Genomic DNA, 12880 nt, shown 5'->3' on the forward strand with positions numbered 1-12880 from the left:
CGATACAAAAAGAAATATCTTGGATAGTACATTTGTACTTTTATTAATGCTCTTGCTGGACCTGGTTTTAAAAAACACTTTTAGTTGTCTTAGTTTCACTTCACATGAACTTTCTCTATAAAGCGCTTTTCAAAACTTGTTCTACTTACAATCATTCGGGCCACTTTTGACGAGAACAGACCTTATTCTCTTGCCAAAAAAAATGCTAATTAGTTTGGTTTAGCTGCAAGAAGATACCATCACCATCTCTGCACCAAAGCAGAGTGTCTGTTCTCCACACATGCCAGCTGCAGCTTTCACCATAATCCTAAAAACAAAGCGCATTTACATTTGGCCTCCAGGTGTCGTGGGTAGTTGTGGTGAAGGGTGGGGGTGGGGGTGCATGTTAAGTCTCCTGGCCTGACTAAAGCAAACTCTTAGCGCGTTGCTGTTGGTTTCCACGTGGCTGCTGGCTGGGTGGCAGCAGAATGTAAACAAATGAAATGCCCAGCTTGCCTCCCCTCGTTCGGGGGTGGAAGGGGGGTTAGGTTGGATAGATGGTATTAATTATAGCCTTGCTGGCTCTGTGTGTGTGTGTGTGTGTGTGTGTGTGTGTGTGGCCATCTGCCTCCATGTGTAAAAAAGAAAGAAGACTGGTTTGGACTTAAATTGGATTTAAAAACAGAGGATATTCAAATTTCTGTCTGTTCTCAAAAGATGTTTTTGTACTCGGCTAAAAAGGCATAAAGTTGTAAACCGACGTACAACTTGTTGCTTTTGGGAAAACATTTCTTGAAACAAGGGAATTTTTTAGACATCTAGATGAATTTCTGAGCCACAGTTCTTTAAATATTCATGCTATTTTCAAGCAGACACTGTTCCCACTTTTGTATCGGCTAAACCGCTGATTATCACAAGGCCCTGAGTCTCTGGGATGATTCAGGTATTTCTCGTGGTTGTCTTGAGATGCTGGGACTTTCTCCCCTTCCTCCCTCCTCATATCTACACCGGGAGGTAGTACCGTCACTCGGCCCGTACACAGGCAACTTAGAATGAAACTAAAAGACAAGCAAGTGTTGTAACGCTTGTTGCAACACTTTCAGGCCACGCTTCACCGAACGGTTATAGAAATGTCAGAATATTTCCCCTTTTTTTCTCTCTCTTCCCTGTGGGGACATTTTTAAACAGAAGGGCAGCAGCTAAAAAAGCACCAAACCTCCCCGGGTGAAATGTCATACCAGGAGTAAAACCCCGTCATTTAGGTGAAACTACCTTCAGGCTGCAGCGCCATCAACGACACAAGCTCTCGGGTAATCTTTGCCTCCAAACATTTGGGCGGGGCTGCTTCCCCGGAGAGGATGGGGGGGGGAGACACACACACACAAGCTATCAAAGATCCGATGGAGGTTCTTCCACCATGGCTGCAGTGTTAACGACCGCTCCTGATGAACGCCCATCAGCAGTATGAGAGGCTGTAAATGGAAAAAGCCTGAACACACAGAAAATCATTCCCGTGGTTCACGAGACGCACACCAGCAGCCAGGCACCGTTTAAAGCACTTCCCTGATAAGATTGTCTCGCAACCACTGAGGAGCGCACATACGAAAGCAATGAAGTGTAATGTGATGGTGGTTTCCACCTAAACGAAAGCTGAAGAGAAAAGGTGTTTTGCTTCCGCTCCATTGGGGCAGGAGAAGGCTATAGTAGTGGGGGAATGTGATGCAGGCACAGAGACACTTTGAGGGACGAACAGTAAATCAACAGTCCCCCCCCCCCCCCTCCTCCACTGTGTAAACACTTTAAAGGCATGAGGAATCTCACTCATCCATGGCTCGAGGAAATGAGGGTGAGAGATAGCCGAGCGGCTGCACAGGCCACAGTGGAAGTCGTCTAAATAAAGAGGACGGCTGGTTGGTGGTGTTGTTGTTGTTGTTGTTGTTGTTTGAAGCCGGCGTGTGGTCAGAAGTACTTACAACTAAACTAGGCTGAAGAGTATTAAGTTAGAAGAAAACACACCTTCCCTGAGAGGGCTGCGATCAAGAAGTGGGACTTGAACGTGGGGAAAGCAACACATCTTCCCATCCAACCTGTGAACTAGACTTGTGTCTGTGAGTCATTATGTTCAAGTTCCAAGTTATTTGGTTCAAGTCTCAATTGAGTCCCAATCATTTGGTTAAGTAACAGGAAGTCCCAAGTGATTTGGTCCCAGTCCCATCCAAGTCCCAAGTTATTTGGTTCAAGTCTCAATTTGGTCAAGTACGTCCCACTTAATTTTATCAAGCCGAGTCCTTTTTCCCACCCAAGAAACTTCTACTTCACCTGCTGTAACTCGGGACTTGTCTTTATAAGGAGAACATTCAGAGTGTGAAACAGACGCACAGATACATCTTTGTCTCTCTCAACCCTTCTTGACTACCTCCACACCAGTAATGAGTGTTGTTCTACCAACAGTGTTTAGACTCAGGATAATGTTTGCAGCTGTGGCGCTGAGTGGTAAAAATCACAGCTTCCATTCAGGATTCTGTCACCATCAGTCCTTGACAGCCATGCGAGCCCCCCCCCCCCGCAGACACTAAAACATCCTGCACAGAGGGACGCTACCGCAGAAACAACAGCTTTATGGCTTCTACTTCTGATTCTTCTCATGCATATTAAATAAACTGAAGAGGCTGAAATTCAACAAGTACAGGTTGGGATCCTGGAAACGTCAAACAGCCAAATTTAAACTTGTGTTTTGAGGTGAGACGCATTCCTTTTTGCAAAACGGTGACCAGTACACTTAGTGTATTGAGGCTTCATTCACGATGCATCTAGACTGGGAAATTCCTGACCTCAGACTTCTCTAAAAGCAGGGATTTGACAATTAGCAGGTCAAAAGAAGTCCAGTGGCCTGTGTTGAAACTGGGCTAAATTTAGTTTAAAAAGGGGGAAGTTTGTTGTGAGACATCTCTGTTATGAATCAAATTGATTCACCACATTTAAAAGACTGTATTTCAGCGTGTAGTCAGGGCCTGCTTCACTCATTTGGAAACAACAGTTGCATAGAACCACGCTTTCACTTTTCAACCAACTTTAGTCAATAAAGCGCTCCAGCAAACAAAAAGGTGAGCATCTGCAACTACGAAATTCCATCTCCTGATTTAGATCGAGTGTCTTAAGAGAGAAACACCACCACTTGCACCAAATACCTTCAATAACACATTTCCCCAAAGCATCCATTTGTCTGCACAAACAACACAACCGCCGCTAGTAGCTGCACCACAATACAGTAGCAATCAAGTAAATCCACAGCAACAATAACTCATTCAAGTGCACACACTGTCCGCCGGCCACAGGCCTGCCAACAAATCGCCAATAAACGGATTTCACATGTCAGCACATTAAAGCCCGACGCATGCTCGCGCTGCCGAGCGGCGGCACGCAAAGCCAAGGAGAAGAGGGCGGAGTAGCTCAGGAGAGATGCGGGATTAACTTCACTGATCCCTCGCTGTCTCTGCAGGAGATGCGGGGGGGGTTCCTCTTAAACAGAAGGTAGTGCGGGTTAAAAATAGTCTGCCATTGACACTGATCTTCCAACAAAAAAAAGGTCACTTAGGGGAAATATACACACACTACATAGTATACATGGTGTCGTTACTCTGGTTTGTTTTGATCCTGGAGAAAACACATTTAGTTCAAATCAATAAAGGCGCATTGCCGGCACTCATGCTGCAATAAAGGGTCGATTTAAACAACATGAACTCGAGCTGATGTATTCATTTTAGTAGAAAAGAGCTTTAAATTGAGTGGTCAGTTCTTTAACACACGCTGGAAATTAAGTGCGCTCCTTCCACCACCACCACCACCTGCGCGCATTTTGGACAAGCGCCGCGCTTCCAAGGTGCACACACAGAATAACATTCAGCCAACAATCCTGAAATATCCCCTCAATCAACTGCTCACCTCAGCAAGTAGGAATCCAGGTGCGAATAAAACTCGTATCCTTTGCAGAAATTATGCAAAACCGCCTTCCAACAGACGACACTTTCTCCTTTTTTCTCTCTTTATTTTTTTTACATGTGAATAAACCCGCGGCGGTGAAACCCAGCAGTCCCTCTCCAGCCCTCCGCTCCCTCACTGCAGCATTGTTCAGGTGCAAATGCGGGAAAGCAGAACGTGTATTGTCGGTTTCAGCGGAGCGGGTTTGCTCGTGGAGAGAGAAGAATCCGCATGAAAATGAATGACAGCTCCGGCTGTGGTTCTTCTTCTGCTGCTGCTGCTGCTGCTCCGTTGCGCTTCTCTCGTGAGTCTGAGCTGCGGAGCCGCGAGCAGCCTCAAGACTTTATTGTGAGGGGAGAGGCAGCAGCCAATCAGAGGAGAGGAACCCTCCTTCCCCTCCCTCCCTCCCTCCCTCCCTCCCTCCCCTCTCATCCTCCCCCTCGTCTCTCGTTTTCAATTTCATTTCTCTTTTCCTTTCTCCATCGAAACTTCTTCCATCTGTGTCGCTCTCACTCTTCCTCGTGCATGTTTCAATTCAGATTGATTTGATTTGTCCTGCAGGAATATGTCGGATATAATAATGCAGAGTTCCTATTCTCTCAGGGTTAAGATCAGTTTCTGTCTATGTGGTGACGTGAGGTTCTTCAGTATCTTTAAGTGGTGTCTTTTTAAATGTTATAGTTTATTTATAATAAAATGTGCAATACAAACACAAACGTCTTGCCTTAAAATGATAACAAGAAGAGGTGAGCAGCCCTGTCAGATTGGTTTGTTTACCATGTTCACATCTTAGTTTAGCGTGTTAACATTAGCTAATCAGCAACGGAAAGTACAGCTCGGGCTGATGGGAATGTCCCAGGTTATTAATAAGTCAAACTACTGGACAAATGAAACATTTTGACATTTGTGACAGTCAGGGGATCCCCGAGGTAAATACAACTCATCCTGAGGAACATACATGTCTAAGTTGCACTTAGAGTGCAGATCTCCGTGATGTGTGTCTGCAATGTATTGTGTGACGAAATGAATACAACCGGTGCTGTAAAGCTTCGTCAAACAGACTTCATTCAAACTCAAAAACAAGTAGAAATAAAACGTTTTACAAGCAATGGGCTCGAAGTTGTGAACTTGAGCATGTAGCCATCACTAGCCACCCAGAGTACTGTGCCCCTTAGCTGTGGACAGAGGGGAACACTCACTCACTCACCACCGAACACATGAAGTCTCTCCAGGGCTTCGCCTGGCTGAGATAACACAAAGTCCTTCCAATAGCTAAGATATTTCCCTAAAACACACACACACACACTCAAGTCAACATCATGGTACACTGGAGTAAAAGTCAGCGAAGTCAGTAGGACAGTCATCCTCTGGGGACCATGAATGTCTGGACGAAATGTCACGGCAATCCATCTGATTCAGTCTGGAACAAAATGGTGGACCAACAGTCCAACACAGTCACCCCTAGATCATGACAACATGACGACAATACAATTAAATATTCATGATTATGTGTCCTGCTCTGTATATTTAGTGTCTATTCATTGTGACCTGTAGAGGAGCCACAGAGGAAGAATGGCTCCAAGCTAAGGTTACAATTTCACGCTCAACCATAAAAATCTTAAATTTATTCTCTCTCTCTCTCTCTCTCTCTCTCTCTCTCTCTCTCTCTCTCTTCGCTCTCTCTCTCACACACACACACACACACACACACACACACGGTTGAAGTCCAGGCCATGTAAACTGGAGCTTCACGATGTCGACCGATAGAAACTAATTATAATTTTCGTACAGATTATATCAGTGGAAAAACTGCCACATGACATTAAACGGTAGAGCTGAGTCTCTTTCTCTGTTCCCAACACAACTAAATAAATATGAAATATATATAAAACACACAGAAAGCAAGTGCACAGATTAAATAAAGTAAACACGCAAACCGCTATTATATTATATTATATTATATCTTTTGATGCTTTGATGTCGTTCTAAATTATTTTGCTTTCACTTAACCAGGCAAGTAATAAAGAATCTACATTGACAATTTTATACCTGCAGAACATGACATTCTAACACAAAAAGCTTGTTTGTTTTTCCATCTGTAAACATTTCCCCTGAACAACAGAAAATAGAGCAAGACAACAAAATGTGTTCCTCTTCCTTCAGAACAACTTGAAGACGTGTGACTGATGCAGAGAGACTTCATGCTGGATGTTTGTTGAGCTTTATCTCGTTTCTCCACACTGCTGAGCAGAGTAATAAGCCACGGTGTAACAACAGCAAATCATCCCAAATCTCGTCTACATCCAGAGGTATTACGTAATCTGGTATTAGCGCAGATTAACGTATATCACTAATCCCTCTCGCTTAAAGGACTGCACAGAGTTTGACCACATAGGCGAGGGTTTAGGCAGTCTCTGCGTTGGGACACAAACACAATATCTGCTCACAGACAACATCAACAACGGTCTGAATCAGGTTCTCCTTCCAAGTGGAGATGTTGGGCATTCAGCTTGGTCAAGAAACAGTATGATTGTGTGTATTTGGAAAGGGTTCTTGAACCCAATATCTTCCAGTTTGGGTCTTTCAGGAAAGCTTTCACTCAGGAGACCGCTGTTCAAGTCCCACATTCACCGTATCTCTTGTTTTGGAAGAAACAAACAAAGCTAATATTTGTTTCTGGCGATTGGATTGAAATATAGTATCTAGTTTAATTGTTATAGAAAGCTCAGTGATTTCCTAAAACAGCTGTGCACTGTTCAACACTCAACCAGGAGGAAATACAGGTAACGTTGTTGGGGACTATTTTCACCGGTGGATTGATCCACTTTTGGTTTTCTAGTGAGAATGTGGAGCAGCAGTACGGTGCATGTTGGATTGAGTCAAAATGAACTAGATTGTTTATGTTGATGTTCATGTGGGAACATGTCACACAGTGGCTCACTGGTGTGTTATTAATCATTTATTTGGACAACAAAGGAGCTCTATGGCACAGAAGAAGAAGAAGAAGAAGATATACCCGGCTCAGGATACACACACTTGTTAGTAGATACAGTCATTGTTGCTTTTGTTTACAGTAAGGACGCTGTATTCTTTAAGTATTCCCGTGTCTGGTTTCTAACACCTCCGTATAACAGAATACTAGCCTGACCAGTGTTGATTAGCGTTGTCAAAAGCTAAAGGAAGTGGGGAATTTCCAAGCCAACAAGTTCACACTCTGTACCTTCAGGGCAGCCAGTTTGTCTATCAAGGTAACAATCAGCGTGGGGCAGCAACAGCCGGAGGTTTCATAAATAAAGAGTGTGAAGCCGGAGGAAAAAGACTCCCCATCACAGAAAAAGGCCACTCAGGGTGTAACAGCTAAATATACATCACAAGTCAGACCAGTCATGGTAATGTAAAAGGTACAATGTGTCCACAGAAGAACTTAAGACATGAGATGTTTACAAAGAGCCAGACCGGAGGACCAGAACTGTGCTAAAGGTCTCTTACGCAAGCGTGATATCCAGTCCGATGTGCTGCATTTCAAATGTTCCTGCGGGGAAATAAATAAACACTGACGTGACGTCTGTGCTGCGCTCCACATATAGCCGCCTCACCACGGAGCGGTGAAGACGGGCATCAGGAGCCCACAGTGAGAGGTTTCCCATTTGTGCCGCCGATGCAGCAGCCAGGTCACAGGTCAAAGGTCACAGGTCACTCGGACAAACATCCTGAGTAATGATGAACACCCCTTTAACATGGAGGGACCTGCACATCTCTTTAGTGTAATTCACATATATTTGACCTTTTTTTGTGTTTTTTCAAATGTAATTGAAATTTTCTTTATTTTCTTTTTCCCTGACTGTTATTGTTTCGGGATGAAGGCTGATGACTATTAATTATCATAGTCCAGATTTTTATATTTTCCCTTCACCCCATTAGTGTCAGAACTCTGTCTTCGTTATGTCACAGAAATACATTTCTCATTTATGTAGATCTAACGTAGCGACATTAATTGGCAGCTTTGAGTTTAAGACTTTAATTGAATTGTGCACTTCTGATCTAAAGATGTAATTTAAGGTCTAGTTGGAGTTCCAAGTAGTTTACAAAAGGTTTCAGAAACACGGAGCAAGTAATCAATTAATCACCAAAATGTAGACTGATAATAATCAGACACAGCAGCTAGAATCACCACATGCTGTACACTCAGTATCTCTGTATTCACTGCATGTCAACTGTAATAAATTCTCTATTTAAAAATGTAAGAAAAGTTCATTTGCACCATTGCTCAGTTGCATATTCATGGACTACTTTTGTTGCCTTTAAACAAACCCTGTAAAGAACAATAGTCATGAATTGAATATATATAAATAATTTGATTTGATAGTATTTACTCAAATGAAGATTTCTTTTGAGACAGTCTGTTTGTGAAGCTTTCAAAGCGATTTGTCCGTCTTTGTAAAATACTCAGACATCTGTGTAGAGCTTTAATCAGTGAACTATTTGTCTGAGTGGTGTGTGCGCTTTGTTACATAAATCCGACGTCGTGCTGCGGAGGTCAAACATGTAACCGTAGTTCAAATCAAACGGGCCCTTTAGGTGAGCCCCCCCCCCCCCCCAACACCGAATAACAGCCCTGCTCTAACGGCAGCAACGCCGGGTTCGGTGTGAATGCAGACTAACACAAGTGATGAAGTCGTCACTCGGGTTGTTGAGCAACGTGTCAATATTGCCAACCATCAGCGAGATAAAGACTTTTCCATTAGTGCCAACAGGCAACAATGTTGGTAAACAAATCCCAGTGGCAAGAAAACTGGTTGAAAATATCTTGTTTTTTTAATTTATATAAAAGTGCATGAAACAGTTTCCATTACATTTGGTGCAAATCAAGGGACAGCTAAGAAATCTTAAAAAAATCGTCTCCACACTTCAACTGTCATTTCTTCTCAGATCTCAGAGCACCGATCATCTTCCTCACAGGCTCTTGGGGATTTTGAGTCTTTTCCTGAATTTGGTTTTGATTAAATTTCCCTCCGTATCACTCGGGATTAAGGCTTCATCCCAGCCGCCCTGAAGAGACTGTTTCTGCGTCATTTGGTTCCACCTGAGCTTGAATACTATTCCACACTTTGGGTTAAAATATCTCCTTGGTGTTCGTTCGTCCTAATTTCCTCCTTTGTTGATGGTGTGATTCGGACCAGCTGGTGCCTCTGCGGCGGTCTGGCTGCCTCCACATTTACACCTCTGTTCTCTGGCTAGACCGGTGAGGAGCTCCAGGACCCTGATCTCGTGCTCCATGCGAGCTTTCTCCCTCCTCTCCTCCCTCTCGGCCGCCTCCCTCTGCCGGCGCTCCTCCCTCTCCAGCCACTGTGCCAGGAGATCCTGATGCCAGCGAGCCTGCTCCTGCCGCTGGCTCTCCAGCTGCGACAGCAGGCCCCGCGTCTCCGACGCCAGCCGCTGGAAGCCCTCCGACAGGTGCTCGAGGCAGGAGGACTCCGGGTGATGAGGAGCACGGGTGGGGAGGGGGTTGGGGATTGGATCTGGGGGAGCAGGGAGAGGAGAGGCAGCGGATTGGGGAAGAGGGGGAGGAGGGGGAGCAGCTGGAGGCGGAGGTGGTACGACATGTGGGGAAGGAGTCCTCAAGCTGTTTCCCACTTGTGGACCTATGAGATACAGGAATGAGATTATTACTGATGACAGATTAAACACTCATTACATGGATTAGTACATCGACAGTCCAATAATTATTTCTAAATGATTGAAACTTTCTCTGGTTCCAGCTGCCATAGTGGGACGTTTTGCTGCTTTTCTTCATCTTTTGTAGGGACAGTTAGTCGGACAAAACCCAGATCTAAAGATGGCCACCGTGAGCTTTAAGGCGCCGACGTTCACAAAGTGAAGAAGCTTTGTTATCATACGCACAGAAAACGGCTGCACTTCTAAAATGACATTTTTAATTTGTTTTGCTATCTGATCGAACAACAAACGATCTGAATAACGTGCACCGACTGCAGATATAGAGAAGTGTAATATTAAAATCATATGCTGAATTTACATTATCCATCTCTGGCGCTGTGTAGAGATGCTGACCTTTAACAGTGTTTTATTTTTTATATATTTATTATTAGTTATAATCTGGTGAAGATGAAAACTATAAGAACATAAACAGCCACGTGGCAGATGACAATGTGTCAAATCCATTTTTATTAATTATTATAATTATTTGGTGGGTATTATTTTTAGCCTGTTATGAATTGTATAATAATCACAGTACATACCAGTCATTTCACGATGGATGGATGATTCCAGATAGATTCCGTGGTGTCGCTGCGGGAATCCTGAATTGCTGAACTCGTACTCGTCCGTTGAATCTTCTCTGTCCTCCAACTTGACTTCAGAGTCGAGCTGCCACGTCTGATGGCCTCCCTTCTCCTCAAAAGAGCTCAAACACGGCCTTCCCGCCCTCTCCAAAGAACCAAAATGGTGTTCGCTAATCTCGACATTAGAGTTTATATCTGGCGGGATACTTCCTGTCCTGTCAAAGGAGTCGGGGCGATGCGTCGCCATCCGCTCCGGAGAAACAAAATAAGGCCCCCCCGTTGACCTCCGGCCCAACACCGCGTCCATCTCTGCAAAATATCTGAAAGTGCAAGGCTGCGAGCCGTCGACGCTCCTCTGCAGCTTGGCTCTCACATAGTTGGCCTTCAGAGTCTTGACTCGAAGCCGGCACTGGTGTGGACTCCGAGAGAAGCCCATTTCACTCATGCGGGTCGAGAGGTGTTTGAAGACGTGCCGGTTGCGCAGGTTCTCTGCCAGACTCTTCTGGATGCGCTCGTCGCTCCAGGCGCACAGCAGCACCTGGGTTTCCTCCACCGTCCAGTTAACGGAGCGCTCGGCTTCTCGTTTTCCTGCGCATACAGAGACACAGATGAAGACAGTCTGCAACGTCACAGAGGAGAGCTGGCGGTCTGGGGCTATGAGTTCATGACAGGCATCATTAAATGGACATGCGCTACAACGCTGACACTTGATTTGAATTGGCCAAAGGATCACTTCCTGAAAAGGGATTTTCCACCGTAATCTGAGGTTTTGTGCAACAATAGAAGACGGAGCATTAATAAACATAACACCTGTAGGTGCAAGGTTGGAAAACAAACTAAAAAAAGTACTACCTACACACGGACTCCAAACCACACATTTAATCAAATCAAATTGATTCCAGTCAGTGTGCAGATGTTACTCATCGCTGGTAGAAAACTACACCCAGCTGCAGTTTGTGGTGCTATTGAACTATGCGGCGATATATATACTGAGAGGAGTTACTTTATAAATAATTACTCCATCCTCACTGACATATGAGAGGTGTGACGTATCAAACACCTTCCAGTGCCATGATACATCGGCTCTCTATTACTGCATCGGTCTGAACTGTTCGAGGGGTAACAACCACAGCAGAGTAGCAGCTACACACACACACACACACACAGCAGGCATCCTTAATCATCCTCTACATCCAACTATGTGATCGCAAACCAGAAGTATGCAGGTGATCAACTCACCCAAACATGTACACAGCTTTTAGGCAACGATGATTCATGACTCAGAAAAGGGAATTCAGCCCGTAGCAGCTTTAATTTACAAGTGTGGTAGTATGTTTACATGGAGTTTGCTCATCATGACACATCATTCTGCACTTGAGATAGATTCACATTCATAACACAGTCTGCATGAATTGCAGAAGTTAGGAACTAAACTTACCTATAAACTTATAAACTAGCTTCAGTAATATAATATAGTCTATAATAGTGTCATAAACCCTGGCTGGATTTAGAAACATGTATTCATGTCCCTCTCTAGCAGAGATCATGTTCTCACATTACTCATGCTGGCTAATTAGCCAGATAACAAGTGGTGAGCTGAAGCTGAACGTTACAGTGTGACACCATCCATGTGAAAAGTTGGAAGGTTAGCCAGCAAGCTACTTCAGATACATAAGGGACAATACTAGACTGATACAACACTTAAATATTCAGGATGTCATTGTGCACACAGCATATTTAGCGAACGAATGGTTCAACAGCTTGCTAACCAGGAAGCTAACTCTGCTCCTTGAAACAAACACAGCTAATGTTAGCTGCTAACAGTTAGCTTACCTATAGCTACACGACTGTGTTTGTCTAACTGACTCTCTGCTGCCTGTTAAACAACAACAAAAACATGTCGGTGGCTTAAAGGATTCTTACTTTTGGTCGTCGAAACGGAGCTGGTCGAGTTGATCATTGGAGGATTCATTTTTAACGCTCTGAAGAAAATGTAAACATTCCCCCACTCACACACACACACAGAGCGACGCTGCTCACTTCCGGGTTGACGCCGCTCTCTTCCGGGTGACGTCGCTTCCAGCGCGTGACGTCACGTAACGTGTGGCTGAGTTGTATGAATACTAAATAAATTCATAAAAATAAAAAGACTATGATGACAGTAATGACACATAAGACAAACCTCTTAATGAAATAATAACATTGTATTCTGCACTAATTTCTCCTGTGTCAGTTTTTTTATTGTGCACACCAAAGCAATATCGTGCCCATAAAACTCATTTACATATTGTACTGACACTGTGTTACATATTCTTAAATTATTTTCGCCTCAATCTGCAAAGCTCCCATTTGTCCTATATATTTTTTTTATCTTTACAGGTCCTATAATTATTCACACCTCCTCTGGGATCATTAAAGTTTTATGTTATTGTATCTTAGAAGGATACTATGAGTTTGACATTACATATTCATTCCTTTTTAGTATGCAGTATATTCATATAGCACTGTGTGTTGTAGGATATTTATTCAAACAAGTGCACTATGTGTTTTTGCAAATATATTGTGCAAACCTTTGACGAAACTGTGATGCAACGTGATACGTTTCCTGCATATCAAATTAGTTA

The 12880-nt window shown here is 43.8% G+C and overlaps 2 protein-coding genes across 2 annotated transcripts in view; both read right to left on the reverse strand.

Moving 5' to 3' along the window:
* Window positions 1–4246, reverse strand: part of rasgef1ba (RasGEF domain family, member 1Ba) — a 29849-nt gene extending 25603 nt beyond the window's left edge. The window contains exon 1 of the mRNA XM_079161128.1: window positions 3922–4246. The gene's annotated coding sequence lies outside the window, so the exon portion shown is untranslated. The remainder of the gene's footprint in view (window positions 1–3921) is intronic.
* Window positions 4247–8692: 4446 nt separating this feature from the next.
* Window positions 8693–12290, reverse strand: LOC306697304 (uncharacterized protein). Its single transcript, XM_079161129.1, has 3 exons — window positions 12180–12290; window positions 10215–10844; window positions 8693–9599 (listed from the first exon to the last, which is right to left on the reverse strand). The coding sequence occupies exons 1-3, from the start codon at window positions 12226–12228 to the stop codon at window positions 9100–9102; spliced, it is 1179 nt and encodes a 392-aa protein (XP_079017255.1). The 5' UTR covers window positions 12229–12290; the 3' UTR covers window positions 8693–9099.
* Between the last annotated feature and the right edge of the window lie 590 nt (window positions 12291–12880).

This window comes from Pholis gunnellus, assembly GCF_910591455.1.
Source record: "Pholis gunnellus genome assembly, chromosome: 6".
Taxonomy (NCBI): domain Eukaryota; kingdom Metazoa; phylum Chordata; class Actinopteri; order Perciformes; family Pholidae; genus Pholis; species Pholis gunnellus.

Excerpts from the sequence above, each read along its gene's own strand:
- LOC306697304 (XM_079161129.1), bottom strand. The coding sequence starts at position 12,228 with ATGAATCCTCCAATGATCAACTCGACCAGCTCCGTTTCGACGACCAAA. Across the intron at positions 10,845-12,179 it reads CTCCGTTTCGACGACCAAAA|GAAAACGAGAAGCCGAGCGC; the intron begins GTAAGAATCCTT and ends CTGTATGCGCAG. Across the intron at positions 9,600-10,214 it reads CATCCATCGTGAAATGACTG|GTCCACAAGTGGGAAACAGC; the intron begins GTATGTACTGTG and ends TGTATCTCATAG.